Source organism: Monodon monoceros, unplaced genomic scaffold, assembly GCF_005190385.1.
Source record: "Monodon monoceros isolate NGI ecotype Baffin Bay Population unplaced genomic scaffold, NGI_Narwhal_1 Super_Scaffold_6, whole genome shotgun sequence".
Taxonomy (NCBI): domain Eukaryota; kingdom Metazoa; phylum Chordata; class Mammalia; order Artiodactyla; family Monodontidae; genus Monodon; species Monodon monoceros.
The window spans coordinates 2,745,962-2,758,938 of NW_021703783.1; the positions used below are offsets into that span (position 1 = coordinate 2,745,962).

Sequence of the window (12,977 nt, forward strand, 5' to 3'; positions counted from 1 at the left end):
CCCACACCCCTGCCGCCCAGGCCTCGGGCACCGGGTGTGTGAACCGTGCACCCCATCAGTCAGCCGCTCTGCCCTGAAAGGCTCTGATTGGAGCGACCGTGTGACAGAAAAGACACAGGAGAGGGGCCGGGACAACAAGGACGGGGGCGGGCGGGGGGGGGGAGGAGACAGCAAGTGGTCACACGTTATGGACACCCGGCTGACGGAGACAGGGCCAGAACACACTCGCTAGGGGACAGCATAATGACGCCTGGCGATCACACACATACACACGCAACTAGGTCACCTGGGATCTCTGAGAGCAGGGGGAGTCCGGCCTCCTAGTGGCCCGGGGGCCCGCAGCTGGGCTGTGGGGTAGGGGTTAGGGAGAAGCAAATGCACTCTAGATCAGTATTCACCTCCACCTCTCGGGATGTCTTGGACCTGGGCTCCGAGAGGGAGGGGAACTTAACGAAGGACAGCAGTGAGCTGTCGGCTCAGGACCAGAGGAGGGTCCGGCCTGGCTCGGGACCGACAGTCCCCGGAAGGGTACCCCGGGATCTCTGAGGCAGGGCTGCCTGAGCCCTGTGGGGCTGCACAGAAGTTGGCTCTGATTCTGCTGGGCTCTGGGTTGGGCCGCGAGCCCTCTTGGCTCTCCTTGGTGATTTTGAAGGTGTAGGGACTCTTCCCCACTGCTGCAGGCGGGCCTCTGCCTTCTGGGGTGTGCCGGGGGCGGGGCTTAAAGGGCTAGTTTGGGACGGCAGCACGGGACATGCCAGGCCTCTCGCCCGCTTCTGCGTCCACATCCCTCGTGGAGGCCACGGAAGTCATTCAGGAGGGTGCCTGGCCCTGGGCCGGAATCCTGCCTCTGCTGGCTGCATTCGCCCCTGGGCCCACCCCTGCCCCTCCCCGTTTCTGCTCCGATACCTGGATCTCCTATGTATGTGTTTATGCCCTGGGCGCACTGGCTGTGTATGACTTGGGGCTAGAGAACAAGAAACTCTTTAAAAGGTGCATTTTATAGATACATGACCTGATTCCCTGGCTCTGTTGAACTGACCAAGAGAGAGCTGAGATGGGTGCCCCCTCCCATCCCCCCCTTTCCCAGTGCTCTCCTGAAGTCTCGGCAGCCCTGGGCAGGCAGCGCCCCAGCCCCTGAGAAAGCAGGAGAGGCCCTGGGAGGAGGGGAGTCTGTGGCCAGGACAGCCAACATCCCTGGGCGCAGAGGAGTCACCTCCTGAGACTGCCGGGCTTGGCGGGGCGGGGGGCAGCAGAGAAAGCCCCCTCCTCATGCCTCCCCCTGACCTGGCCGCTCCAGGGACCCAGGGCCGACTGTCCACCACCCAGCGTGGCACCCAGCGCTGGGGTGGTGAGCCAGACCACCTTCTAAGGCTTGGGTGCTGGCCACCCAGCCCTCACGCCTGGCAGACTTGGCCTGGAAGCCGGAGAGGCCCTCAGTCCCTGTTCCAAGTGGCCAGAGTAATGGTGGGGGGAGAGGAGGCCTGGCCGTGCCTGGCTGTGTTGGGCCCCAGGAGAGTGAGGGGTGTCTGCAGGTTTGGGGGGAGGGTCGCTCAACTGAGCAAGGGAAGCTTGGGCCAAGCAAACCAGGTGCCAGGGACTGGGACTCTCTCTCTGAAACGACAGTGGTGAGTGGCCAGGAAGGCAGCGTGCCGGGCGTGGGGAGCAGCGGGTGAAGGGGCAGCGGGGGCCCCGACGCAGCCCCCCGGGACAGCAGCGTAGGGGGGTTGCCGAGTCTACACCAGGCTCCTGGCGCCGCTGGAGCAGCAGCGCCGGTGCAGCAGGGAGCCAGGCGGGCAGAACTGGTGCGGGTGGTTGTAGGGGGGCGGGGCAGGGGGCAGGGGCGGCTGGTGGGCCGCCTTGACGGGGGAGCCCGGGCCGCCCAGGGCCGTGGAGGAGGACGCGGTGTAGCAGGATAGGGCCTGGCTCAGCAGGGGCTCCATGCGGGCCAAGCAGGGCTGGTCCAGGACGATGACCTTGACAATCTGCTGGCACTGCACCAGGGTCCCGGGGGCTGTGGGCGGCGGTGGTGGCAGCAGAGGGGGCTGCTCCCTCGAGGGGCTAGGCTGCAGGTCTGGCGCTGGCGCTCCCCTCTCGGCCCCCAGCCCGGAGTAGTGCTGGGACGTTTGAAGCCTGTTGTGAATTGACACCTAGTTTAGAAACAGCCAGAGAAGCGTGTAATGTTACAAGACTAAGTCCCAGCTGCTAGGACTGGCCACCCTGGGCCTCCCTTCCCCCCTTCCCCAGCCCCTGTGCCCACTGGGGGCTCGCAGCCCTCACCTCGGCCAGCTGCCCATCTCTCCGCCACCCAGAGGGCACCCAGCTGGCAGGCAGAGGCGCTGAGCCTGGGTGGAGTCCAGAGACGCCGTGCTCTACCCGGCCTGAGTGGCCTGGCTCCTTCTGTGGGATGGGCGGCTGGACCGATGGACTCAGGTCCTGCTGGGTGGCCCTGGGCCCCAGGTGGGCACCCACCCGCCTTCCCACCAACCTCGAGCTGGGAAAGCAGGGGTATCTGCCTGCGCCCTGCCTCCCAGGGGTGTGCGGCGGACACGGGGACAGGGTCCGGAGTCAGCTGGCTTGGAGCTTTGCAAGCCCCTAACCCTCCCACCAGCTTTTTAAAGGGAGGCCTTCTCATCACTGTGAATCACAAAGGTGTCCAAACCCTGGAATGCCACGGACCCCAAGGGGTGGTGTGGACCTGCCCCATCCTCCCAGACTCCCCAGGGCTGTGCCCACACATTGGAGAGCGGCCAAGGCCAGAGCCAGGTCCCCAGCTGCCCTTCTGGCCCAACCTGGGCCCTGGAGAAATCCGTCCCGCTGCAGGAGGGGGAACCCAGAAAGGGCTCTAATCTTTCCCCCTTGGGCGGGGCATGAGGGGGTGGCCCATGGAGGGCACTGGGAACTGCCTGGCCTCCTCTTGCTAGCAGGGGAGGTAGAAGAAATAGGAGGATTCTGGAAGGAGAGGGGTTTAATTCCTCATCCCTCCAGCTCACCAGCCTGTAGATACGACACACGATCCCCTTCCGACACCTGGGCCCTTCAGGGAGTGGCTGAGACCCTTCTCTCTGAGGATGCCCTTGGGTACCACGACCCAGGCCTGCTGCTCAGTGCACGGGGGGCGGAAACCGAGGCTGCAGGGGAGGGGATCCTATGGCCAGGTCTAGACCAGGAGGGCCCTGCCCTAAACCATCTCAGAGCCCTAAGCCTGACCCTATTTACTGGCAAAAGGTGCAGTTTCAGGGACGCCCCCTCCTGGGCCCGGGCACTGCCCTGGTGGGCTGCTTGGCTCTCCAGCCCCGTTCCTCTGCCCTTGGGTTTTCACAAGCCCCCACGGCCAAGCTCCGCAGGCTGCAGGCTCTACGCTCCATTCTCAACCTCCAGCCTCAGCAGTGTGTCAAGCCTGCGCTTCCCCCGCCTCCCAATCAATCAGAGGAGCCCCGGAGCCCCTTGGTGCCCTGCCAAGCCCTGGAGTGGGCCGAGAGCAGGGCTGCGTCCACCTCCCTCTCGGGGAGCCCTCTGTGGTCCTCACTGGGACAGAAGCCTTCTGTCCACTGCTGCTGGGGAGGGGTGGGTGCGGCTCCTTTCCCCACCTGCTTGTCTTCTGAGTTATTCCCTGGGAGAAAGTGGCCTGAGACAGCGGGGCAGGCCTTCTGCTCTCCGCCCCCAGACCTTACAGCTGCCCTTCCCCAGGCAAAGGCCTGGCCGCCCCAGTCCAGACCCTCCGAGCCCCGCTGTGGCCGCAGCCCTGGCCTCACCCTGCACCTCCTCTTCGCCTCCCCTTCCCCCCTCCCCCTCCACTGTCTGCACCTCCCTCCGGTCAGTAAGTGAAAAGCAGGAAGTGACAGCAAAACATTCCCTCATTCTGACCCCCTTCCCACCTCCCTGCTGATGAAAGAAAGAAGAGAGAGAGGGAGAGAGAGGGAGAGAAGATGGAACATGGGTAGCAGGCCTGACAGCTCAGACAGGCTGGAGAAGCGCCTGCCGGCGGGGTGGCCAGGCAAGGACAGAGCGGGTGGAGGACGCGGGAGCTCGGGGTCCAGCCAAGAGGCCGGCAGTGAGGCCGCCTCTGTGCAGGGGAGCAGAGGCTGTCAGAGCCCTGGGACTAGCCGGGGTGGCAGCCTTGCAGATAGCCACGTGGCCCTCTGGGCCCGGGAGGAGGGGATAATGGTCCCCAGATCGCGGCCCTCCCTGGGCAGGCGGTGCTAAGCCACAGGCAGGGCTGGTAGAACAAACCGAAGGGAAGGGCTGGTAACTTCGTGTGTTTATCTGCAAGGCTGGAGAACGGCAGCTGCAGCATGATGGGCAGAGGAGGGGCAGGGGATGGAATACCCACCCTGGGGGCTTGTCAGCTGCTGGGGCAGGAAGCTCCTCCGTGTGAAGGTGCCTCCTCCAGACACAGGTGTGTGGGGGGGGGGCGGGGGAGGGAGAGGAGAAGCTGCGGTTTTCTGGGGTGTCCTGGGGCTTCCCCAAGCTTAGGCTGGGGGCAGGGCTCCTCCCTCAGAGCCCGAAGTTGGGGCTCCTCCAGCTTGGAGTGAGGGTCTGTGTGAGCAGTGAGGGTCCCTGGAGGCCTGGCAGAAGGGAGTGAGGGGCTCACCAGGGTCCGAGGGGAGCCAGTGGGGAGGGCTGGGGCCCAGCAGGCCTGCGGGGCAACTGCATGCCCCGTCCCAGGTGGCCGCCGGGGGACGAGGCCCAGCAGGCCTGCGGGGCAACTGCATGCCCGTCCCAGGTGGCCGCCGGGGGCCTGGTGGGCACCCGCTGCCGCTGCTACTTCTCCAGTCCCCTCCCTCCAACGTGGACAGTCTTCAGATGCAGCAGCCGCCCGCCCCGCTCCAGGAGAAGCCCTAAGACAACCCCACCCCCACCCCGCCTCACCTCCTCCTGCACATCCCACCCCGTGGCCAGCTTTCCAGATGGACCAGCTGTCCTGGGCGGAAACTGTACCCTCCCAGCCGCCTCCACCTTGCCCAGAGGCATCCAGGAGGGCAGGGTCTGCCCCGCCGTGCTCACTCAGGCAACAGACCTAAGGGGTGATTCTCGAAGGGGCCAGGCTCCCTGCTACAGAGGCTGGCAAGATGTGGAGGAGGGAACCTTGGTCTCTGATACGGGAGCATCAGGACCACGGCAGTGCGCGGGGCGGTGGATTCGGGGGACTGCGGGAGGGATGCGATGGGGGCATTGGGGGCTTTATCTGCACGCATTAGTGTGGGAGCTCGGCCTGGGGGGCTCGGCGGGGAGGGCGGGCTGGGGAATGGGAGGGGGCACTGTGGCTTGATTAGGTGCTGGAAGAGTGGTATTACCCATGCTAGCAGTAACTTTTAATTGTATCTCTTGAAATTGGTAAAATGGTGAGTCGGGCTGGGGAGGCATTGATTAAAACCTGAGAAGAGAAACAACAGAGACAGTGAGAGGAGGGCAGGGGGCACAGACTCACTCACCTGGGCAACCAGGCCTCCACTCACCTCCGCTGTGCTCTCCACCGCCTTCTCTGCCGGTGCCGCTCCCCTTTTGGCTTTGAATGCAAAGAGCACAGGGCTCACTCTCCACCTGGCCCTGTCCCCCACAAAGCCCTGTCTCCGCCGCCCCGCAGCCCCCAACCAAGCCTCCCTGCAATTCAGTGCGGCGGCCGGAGACTCCAGGACCCCCACCACTCCGGGGGCAGTGGACTGGGCATCTGAGCCCAGCTCTGCCACGTACTAGCTGTGTGACCTTGGGCAAGATGCTACACCTCTCTGGGCCCTCATGGACTAGAAGGTCTCTGACGTTTTTCCTTGCTGGGTATTGTGGAGTCTCCTTTACCCACAGTCACAGCGCCCCATACGGACTGTGCAGGTTGGTTGTGAGGAGGCCTTGGTTCTTGGTTCCCAGAGCAAAAGGGGGCTCCTCTGTGTCTGTGGCACAGGCTCCGAGAGGGAGGGGCCACGTTCCTTTCCTGTTCCTGCTCCGTAGCTGAGCGGTGAGGATTCAGCTGCACGAGCCACAGGGCAGGGCCTGGCACAAATAGCTGATAATGGCTCTGACTGCTACCAGGGCTTCCTGATGGGCCTGGCACAGCACCAGGGACCCTGCAGACACCCGGGGACAGCTTGATGATTTTTTCTGGCTCAGTCACCCCTGACTCCCACCCCTACCCCCAGCAGGCACCCCAGAGCCCTCGGCCGGGGCCCCTCTGATTTCTCACACACCTGGGGAGGGTGCTAGTTCCCTTGCTGTGCACATCCCTCTGCTTTCTGTAGCACAAGAGGAAGCTGGGGAGGGAACTGATGGACAAGGCCCCGGAGATACACATCAGGGCCTGGCCAGGGGCTGCAGCTTCCCAAAGAGGCGGGCTGGGCTGCAGAGAGTGGAGTGGGGCAGGGTGTCCGGGAATCAATCACAGCTGAGGTTTGACTCTATTACACAGCTGTGAAAACAAGCGTGTACTGTGACCTCGTAGAAATAAAGGGCCAGGACTTCCTTGGTGGCGCAGTGGTTAAGAATCCGCCTGCCAATGCAGGGGACACGGGTTCAAGCCCTGGTCCAGGAAGATCCCACATGCCACGGAGCAACTAAGCCCATGTGCCACAACTACTGAAGCCTGCGCACCTAGAGCCCGTGCTCTGCAACAAGAGAAGCCACCGCAATGAGAAGCCCGCGCACCGCAGCAAAGAGTAGCCCCCGCTTGCTGCAGCTAGAGAAAGCCCGCGCACAGCAACAAAGACCCAACACAGCCAAAAATCAATACATAATATAAATTTATAAAGAAAGGAAGGAAGAAGGAAAGAAGGAAGGAAAGAAAGAAGGAAGGAAGGAGGAAAGGAAGAAAAAAGAAAGGAAGGAAGAAAGAAAGAAAAGAAAGAAAGGAAAGAAAGAAATGAAGGGCCAGCTGAAAACCAGGGCAGGTGGAGAATTATGAACACATGGTGGCAGGTCAGACCCATACACCGAGGAGACACCACAGTGAGGGTCTCCATGAGCTAAAAGAGCCCCGAGTCTTGCTTGGAAAACAAATCTCCTCTCCCAGCTGGTGTGACCAGTCCTGTGATGCTGATACAGCATCTCGGTGCCACGGCCGTAACCGGGGGTTTGGAACCAGCATGGAGCCCACCGGAGTGTCTCAGCACAAGCTGACGTCTTGCTGGGACCCTGGCTTTCCAGGGCTTAGCACAAGGCACACAGCAGGCACTCAGTAAGTGTTCATTAAATGTAGGAATAAACGACTGAATTAATTAGTGAACAGTTCTGGATGGTTCGCTGGGGTTTGCTGGGATGGGATTTAATTCTCATGCCACCTCTCCTAATTCTTTTCTGTTTGGGGCAGATGGAGCAGGGGTGGGGGGGTGAGGGGTGGAGACAACTCTTCCTGTCTCCCTGCAGGTTGGGGGGAAGGGGGAAGGTAGGAGGGGGCAGTGGGAGCGGGTCTAGAGAACGTGGCCAAAGGTGATACAAAATCTGAAGCTGGCTTGACTTCTCTGGAGTGAAAATTCAACTTGAAGAAATCATTTGAGAAATTGGGTTTGAGGGTTCATCTGGGTTTCGGGGTGCTGACTCGGGCCTGGGATTAGAGAGTGATGTTGGTTCATTAGGGGAAGGTCTTGATGGGGCAGATCAAGATTTCCAGACCCTTCTGGCCACCTGCCTTCTCACCTGCTCCCAGCCACAGACACGGCACTTTTTCCTCACGTGGCTTCCCTTTCCCACAGCCCTAACCCCCGGTGTGCGGAGGGAACAGGCGGGCACTGGGACCCTGAGCCTGATGCCTCCAGGGGGAACAGTGACCTTTCTAAGTGGACACGTTTCTCTCTCACCTTCCCCCTCAGTCTCGCTGCTAAAGACCCAGCAGATGAGGCCACGGAAACGAGCCTTTCCCTCACCCGAATCCCCAGGACCCCAAGGCCAGGGTCGCTGAGTGGCCTCCACGTGGGCCAGGGCCGCAGGTCTGGAACTCACCTGTGGGCGATCCCTGCTTCGACTGTGGCTCTGCCTGGGCTCCCCCGGCCTTGAAGGAGAGAGTCTTCGTTCCTTGCTGCTTCTCCAGCTCCCCTGGGGAATGGAGAGGCTCGTGAATGGAGAGAAACCCCGACCTCTAGCACACAGAGGGGAGAGGAGAAATGAGACAAGGGCAGGAGGAGGACGAGGGGCTCCCAAACATACGGCACCCACTCCACGTCAGCCTCAATGCCGGGGCTGGCAGCACCTGTTCTGGCAGCCAGAGAGGAGGTGCAAGAGGTTGATAAGAGGGAGGCAACAGCCTGGGTCTGCATCCTGGCTCTGATGCTGCCTGGCTGTGTGGCTTCAGGCAGGTTACTTATCCTCTCTGTGCCTCCCTTAAGGGGACTGCAGTGTCCACTTCAGAGTGTCATTAAAAGCATCACAGGAGGGGACTTCCCTGGTGGCGCAGTGGTTAAGAATCCGCCTGCCGATGCAGGTGACACGGGTTCGAGCCCTGGTCCAGGAAGATCCCACATGCCGCGGAGCAACTGAGCCCATATGCTGCAACTACTGAAGCCTGCGCTCTAGAGCCCGTGCGCCACAACTACTGAGCCCGTATGCTGCAACTACTGAAGCCTGCATGCTGAGAGCCTGTACTCCACAGTGAGAAGCTCGTGTGCTGCAACGAAGAGTAGCCCCTGCTTGCCGCAACTAGAGAAAGCCCATGCGCAGCAACAAAGACCCAACACAGCCAAAAATAAAAGATAAATAAATAAATTTATTTTAAAAAAAAAAGAGGATCACAGGAGGAAAGACATTAAGGCACTTAGAACAAGGCCTGGATGTTGCAAGGGCTCAGTAAACATCAGCTCCTGTGATGACATCAAAGGCTCACGTGGTGTAGCAGCCTCAGCACCGCTGGTGCCGTCCAGCCAGCTGGCTGAGCTCCCCCGACGAGGAGGTCCCAGCCGCCCGGGGCTCCGGCAGAGGTCTGTCTGGCTACTCGGCTTTAATTCCTCTCTCTAGACTGTAAACCTGTTCCTTCTGTCTTTTCTCGGTGGTGCTGGAGAACGGCCAGTTACCCTCCTTGGAGATTTGACAGCCGTTATTAAATCTCTCCTCCGTTCCTCTTTTCCAGGAGACATCACTCGAGTTCCTTGTATTAAAGCTACTCTCTTGGGTCCCATTTTCTGCCTGTCTAGTCGTCTGTAATCTGGGGGCACCGGCCTGCAAACCCCAAACCAGAACCATTTGTGCCGATTGCCCGAGTCACACCGTCAAGCAATACTCAATATTTTTACTGAAGTGAGAGTGGCTCTCTCTCCCCAGAGGGGCCGTCTTGGCTTTGGAGAAGTTAACGCTGTAATTACAAGCAAGGCATCCGAGGAACCTGGGTGCCAGTCTTGTCCTGTCAATGACTGCATGAATTTGGACAACTTCCTTAAGTTCTGTTAGACTCAGTTTCCTTATTTGCAACATGAAGATAATAATTCTCACCTCCTGGAAAGATGTAGCAACAGTTCATACAATAGGCTCGGCATTCAGCCCAGTGTGGGCATGTAGTAGGTGCTCGAGAAACGGGAGCTGTGGCTACTTTTTCCTGTTTTCTACTTCCTTTTTCCCTGCCTCTCTGAGCAGCCCTTCCTCTTTCCTCAGCTTTCTTCCCTTTCTCTCCAGACATGAGCCTGGTCCCTGCTCTCCTGCCCTCAGCACACGGATCTTGGCGACATCTTCTCCTTAGTACTTGGAGGGGCAGGACGTGCTGCTCCCAGGCTGATGGGGAAAGGGACTTCTGGCAGCCATGCTGGTGCCCACCCGTGGGCTCTGTGCTCCGCGGCTGTGCGGACCCATCTAGGACATACTGACAAGAGGGTGTGTCTCTGAGAATGTTCTACATCAACAGCAAAGGTGGCATTGAAAAGAGTCTGTCTGTTACACCCCTGAACTCACGTCGCCGATGGAGAGCAGAAGGGGAATTTACACCCTCCCTGTACCAGGTGATACTGAGTTAGTTTCACAGTCTGGTCTGGTGAGGTGGGTTTTTTTTAATTTAATTTATTTATTTTTGGCTGCACTGGGTCTTCGTTGCTGCGCGCAGGCTTCCTCTAGTTGCGGCGAACGGGGGCTACTCTTCGTTGCAGTGCACGGGCTTCTCATTGCGGTGGCTTCTCTTGTTGCAGAGCACGGGCTCTAGGCGCGCGGGCTTCAGTAGTTGTGGCTCGCGGGCTTAGTTGCTCCACGGCACGTGGGATCTTCACAGACCAGGGCTCGAACCCGTGTCCCCTGCATTGACAGGCGGATTCTCAACCACTGCGCCACCAGGGAAGTCCCTGGTGAGTTTTTGTTTTAACCTGATTTCGTTGTTTCCTTAGGAAATTATAAACAGAAGCTGCCCTCTCATTTTCAGGGTGGAAAGTACATGAACCTTAGAATCAGACTTCACTGCAACGGCCAGATCCTCCGCTTCTAATATGCACCTTAGACGCATCCCTTAACTGCTCTGAGTCCCATCCGTGAAGTGGGGGCCAACACCTGCCTTGCAGCCTCACCGTGAACACCTCAACAAACCACCTGGCACACAGTAGGTGCTCCAAAGATGCTGATGAAATAGCACCGCCCTGGCGCATCGGCCCGTGCTCAGAAACTCCCACCGCCTTTCCTCCTGCCCAAGGGCTTTATGCCAATTTAGAAATACTTTTCAACTAAGTGGCCATGTAAGGCAGACCTGGAGTCTGTTTTTATTTTGTTTTAGTTTCTGAATCCATGCTTACTTAATTTTCCTTTAAAGCCTCTTTGAAGCCACTGCAGTCCTTCACCAGGAAAGCTTGCAGGTGGGCAGAGACCACAGGGCGTCACTGCTCTTTTCTTGAACCAAGAGGTGACCGGTAAACCACCGGGACAGATGAAGAGGTGCAGAGATTGTCTACAATACCTGAATGGGAGCAATCGGGAACAGAGGCACTCCTTGGAGGCCAGAAAGACAACTCCAAGACAAGGGACAGTCAGAAAGCCAGACTGGACTCTTCAAGGAGATGACGTTATGAAAAAATTAAGTGGGGGGCTATTCTAGGTTAGAAGAGATGAAAACCATGAAACAACCGGGTGTGACGTGTGAATCTGGACTGGGTCAGGGGAGGAGGCTGCCAGGGAGGTTGGGTGGGAAGAAGTGCTCCAGGCCCGGACCTCCTCGGTTTGCAAGCCTGCCTTTAAGGCCGGCTCGCTCGCTGGTCCTGGTCAAACCCAGCAGAGTTCTCCGTTCCGAGGGGCCCACATGCCGCCCCACGGCCTGGCTACATGTGCACACGCATGTGTACACCCTCAGGTACCTCGCCTTAACTGTGAGGCATCCATCAGCCATGATGGTGCCGTGGGGCTGAGGCAGGGAGAGCTCTGGAGGGCAGGAGGGTCCTGGCGCGCCCACACACCCTCCGCAGGGGTGCAGGGAGTGTCTGTCTGCAAGCGACCTTGCTCCCGCTGACCAGAGCCCGGCCGCACGGAGGCTCTGGGGTCACCGCGTCCTTACACTCTATCCGGATCTGCTCCAGCTCCGTCACTTCCGCGATGGACTCCTTCAGGTCCTCCACAAACTTCCGCATCTCGTCCAAGCCCAGGGCGCAGAAGTGCAATACCTGCTTCTTCTCGGAGCCCGAGAGCGGGGTCACCAGTGTGATGCCGTGAGAGTAATCTGGAAACCAGACCCCAGGCCCCACAGGCCGTGAGCAGCCGCAGGTGAGGAGGGGGCCTCTGGAGCACCTGCCCCTCCCCCTCCCCTGCACCCCCCGCCCTCTGCCACATCCATGGGTGACCGAGACCTACACTCGTTCTCAAAGAGGTGGAACTGCATGCCCAGGAGGCCCACGGACTTGCAGAAGGTGTACGTGGAGGAGCTCTTCTTCTTGGGGCAGAGTTTGAGAATCTGTCCAAGACAGGGGAACAGCCGTGCACTGACAGGTGTGCATGTGTATAAACGTGCCTTACACACCTGGATGAGTGAACACCCAGGGCTCTTGTGAACACAAGTAAACACCCAAAAAGAGACATGCACACACATGCCCACTTACGCACTTAGGATACATTCACACACATATACACACGTGTACACACACATACATATGTACAGACACAGTATCAAAATACAGTCTTCACTGCACAAAATGCTCCAGTGGCCATTCCCACAGCACTTAGAGGCCAGTCCACACTTCGTGCCCTGGTTTGTAAGCCCCACCTAGTCTGGTCCCTGCCTTACTCTGGCTTTATGTTCAGTCCATGCTGCGCTTCCTGTAGCTTGAACGGGGCAGGCCCAGTCCTACCACAGGGCCTTTGCACCTGCTATTTCCTTCCACAACTCGCCCTGCAGCTTCTTGCGTGGTTGGGTTACTCTCGTTACTTAGATCTTAACTCAAATGCCGCCTCCTTAGAGATTCCTTCCCTGACCAGCCTTTACAACAAACAAAAACAAAATAAGAGGAAAAAAAAATCCACCTTAACACCAGCTACTCCAACCTATCACCCTGCTTTGTTGTCTTCATGGCACCTTCCCCCGGTTTGATATCAGCTTGTTTGTCTTCTTAATTATTTTCTACCTCCCTTGTCTCCTGAAACGCAAGCTGAGGTAGCAGTTGCTTGGTGTACAAATGTTTCTTCGGCACCTTCTGAGCTGGGCTCTGGGACACGGGAGAGGACGGGGGAGCCCGGCCTCAGGGTGCCTCCCTCCGGGGAGGAGGACCCTCAGGGTCCATAAATCAATCAATGGATCAATCCATCATCGCATAGTAAGCCAAAAAGCAACGGGAAGAAACGGATACATAGGGTAACTGCAGAAACTGGTAGGTGTTTTGAAGAAGAAGTAGGGTCAGGACAAGACGGTGGCTGGGCAGGCCACCTGTGAGATGGGGGGAGAGCATCTGCATTGAATGAGGAGAGGCAGGGGGTTGTGCAAGGTCTGGGGAGCTTTTCAAGCAGACGATGGAGCCACAAGATTAAGGCCTGAGACGGACGGAGCCTGGAGTTGGCCTGGGGAGGCAGCTGGTGGGGCAGGGGGCGGGCGGCAGGGGAGAGGCGTGGAGGGAGGT

General features: G+C 59.1%; 1 protein-coding gene across 1 annotated transcript in view; it reads right to left on the reverse strand.

Moving 5' to 3' along the window:
• Nucleotides 1-257: 257 nt before the first annotated feature.
• Nucleotides 258-12,977, reverse strand: part of IQSEC3 (IQ motif and Sec7 domain 3) — a 97,590-nt gene continuing 84,870 nt past the window's right edge. Inside the window, exons 10-14 of the mRNA XM_029205640.1 lie at nucleotides 11,722-11,821; nucleotides 11,429-11,590; nucleotides 7,924-8,016; nucleotides 5,457-5,506; nucleotides 258-2,147 (exon numbers count right to left, since the gene is read on the reverse strand). Of these exons, the coding sequence (XP_029061473.1) occupies nucleotides 1,734-2,147; nucleotides 5,457-5,506; nucleotides 7,924-8,016; nucleotides 11,429-11,590; nucleotides 11,722-11,821 (819 nt within the window). The 3' untranslated portion in view covers nucleotides 258-1,733. The remainder of the gene's footprint in view (nucleotides 2,148-5,456; nucleotides 5,507-7,923; nucleotides 8,017-11,428; nucleotides 11,591-11,721; nucleotides 11,822-12,977) is intronic.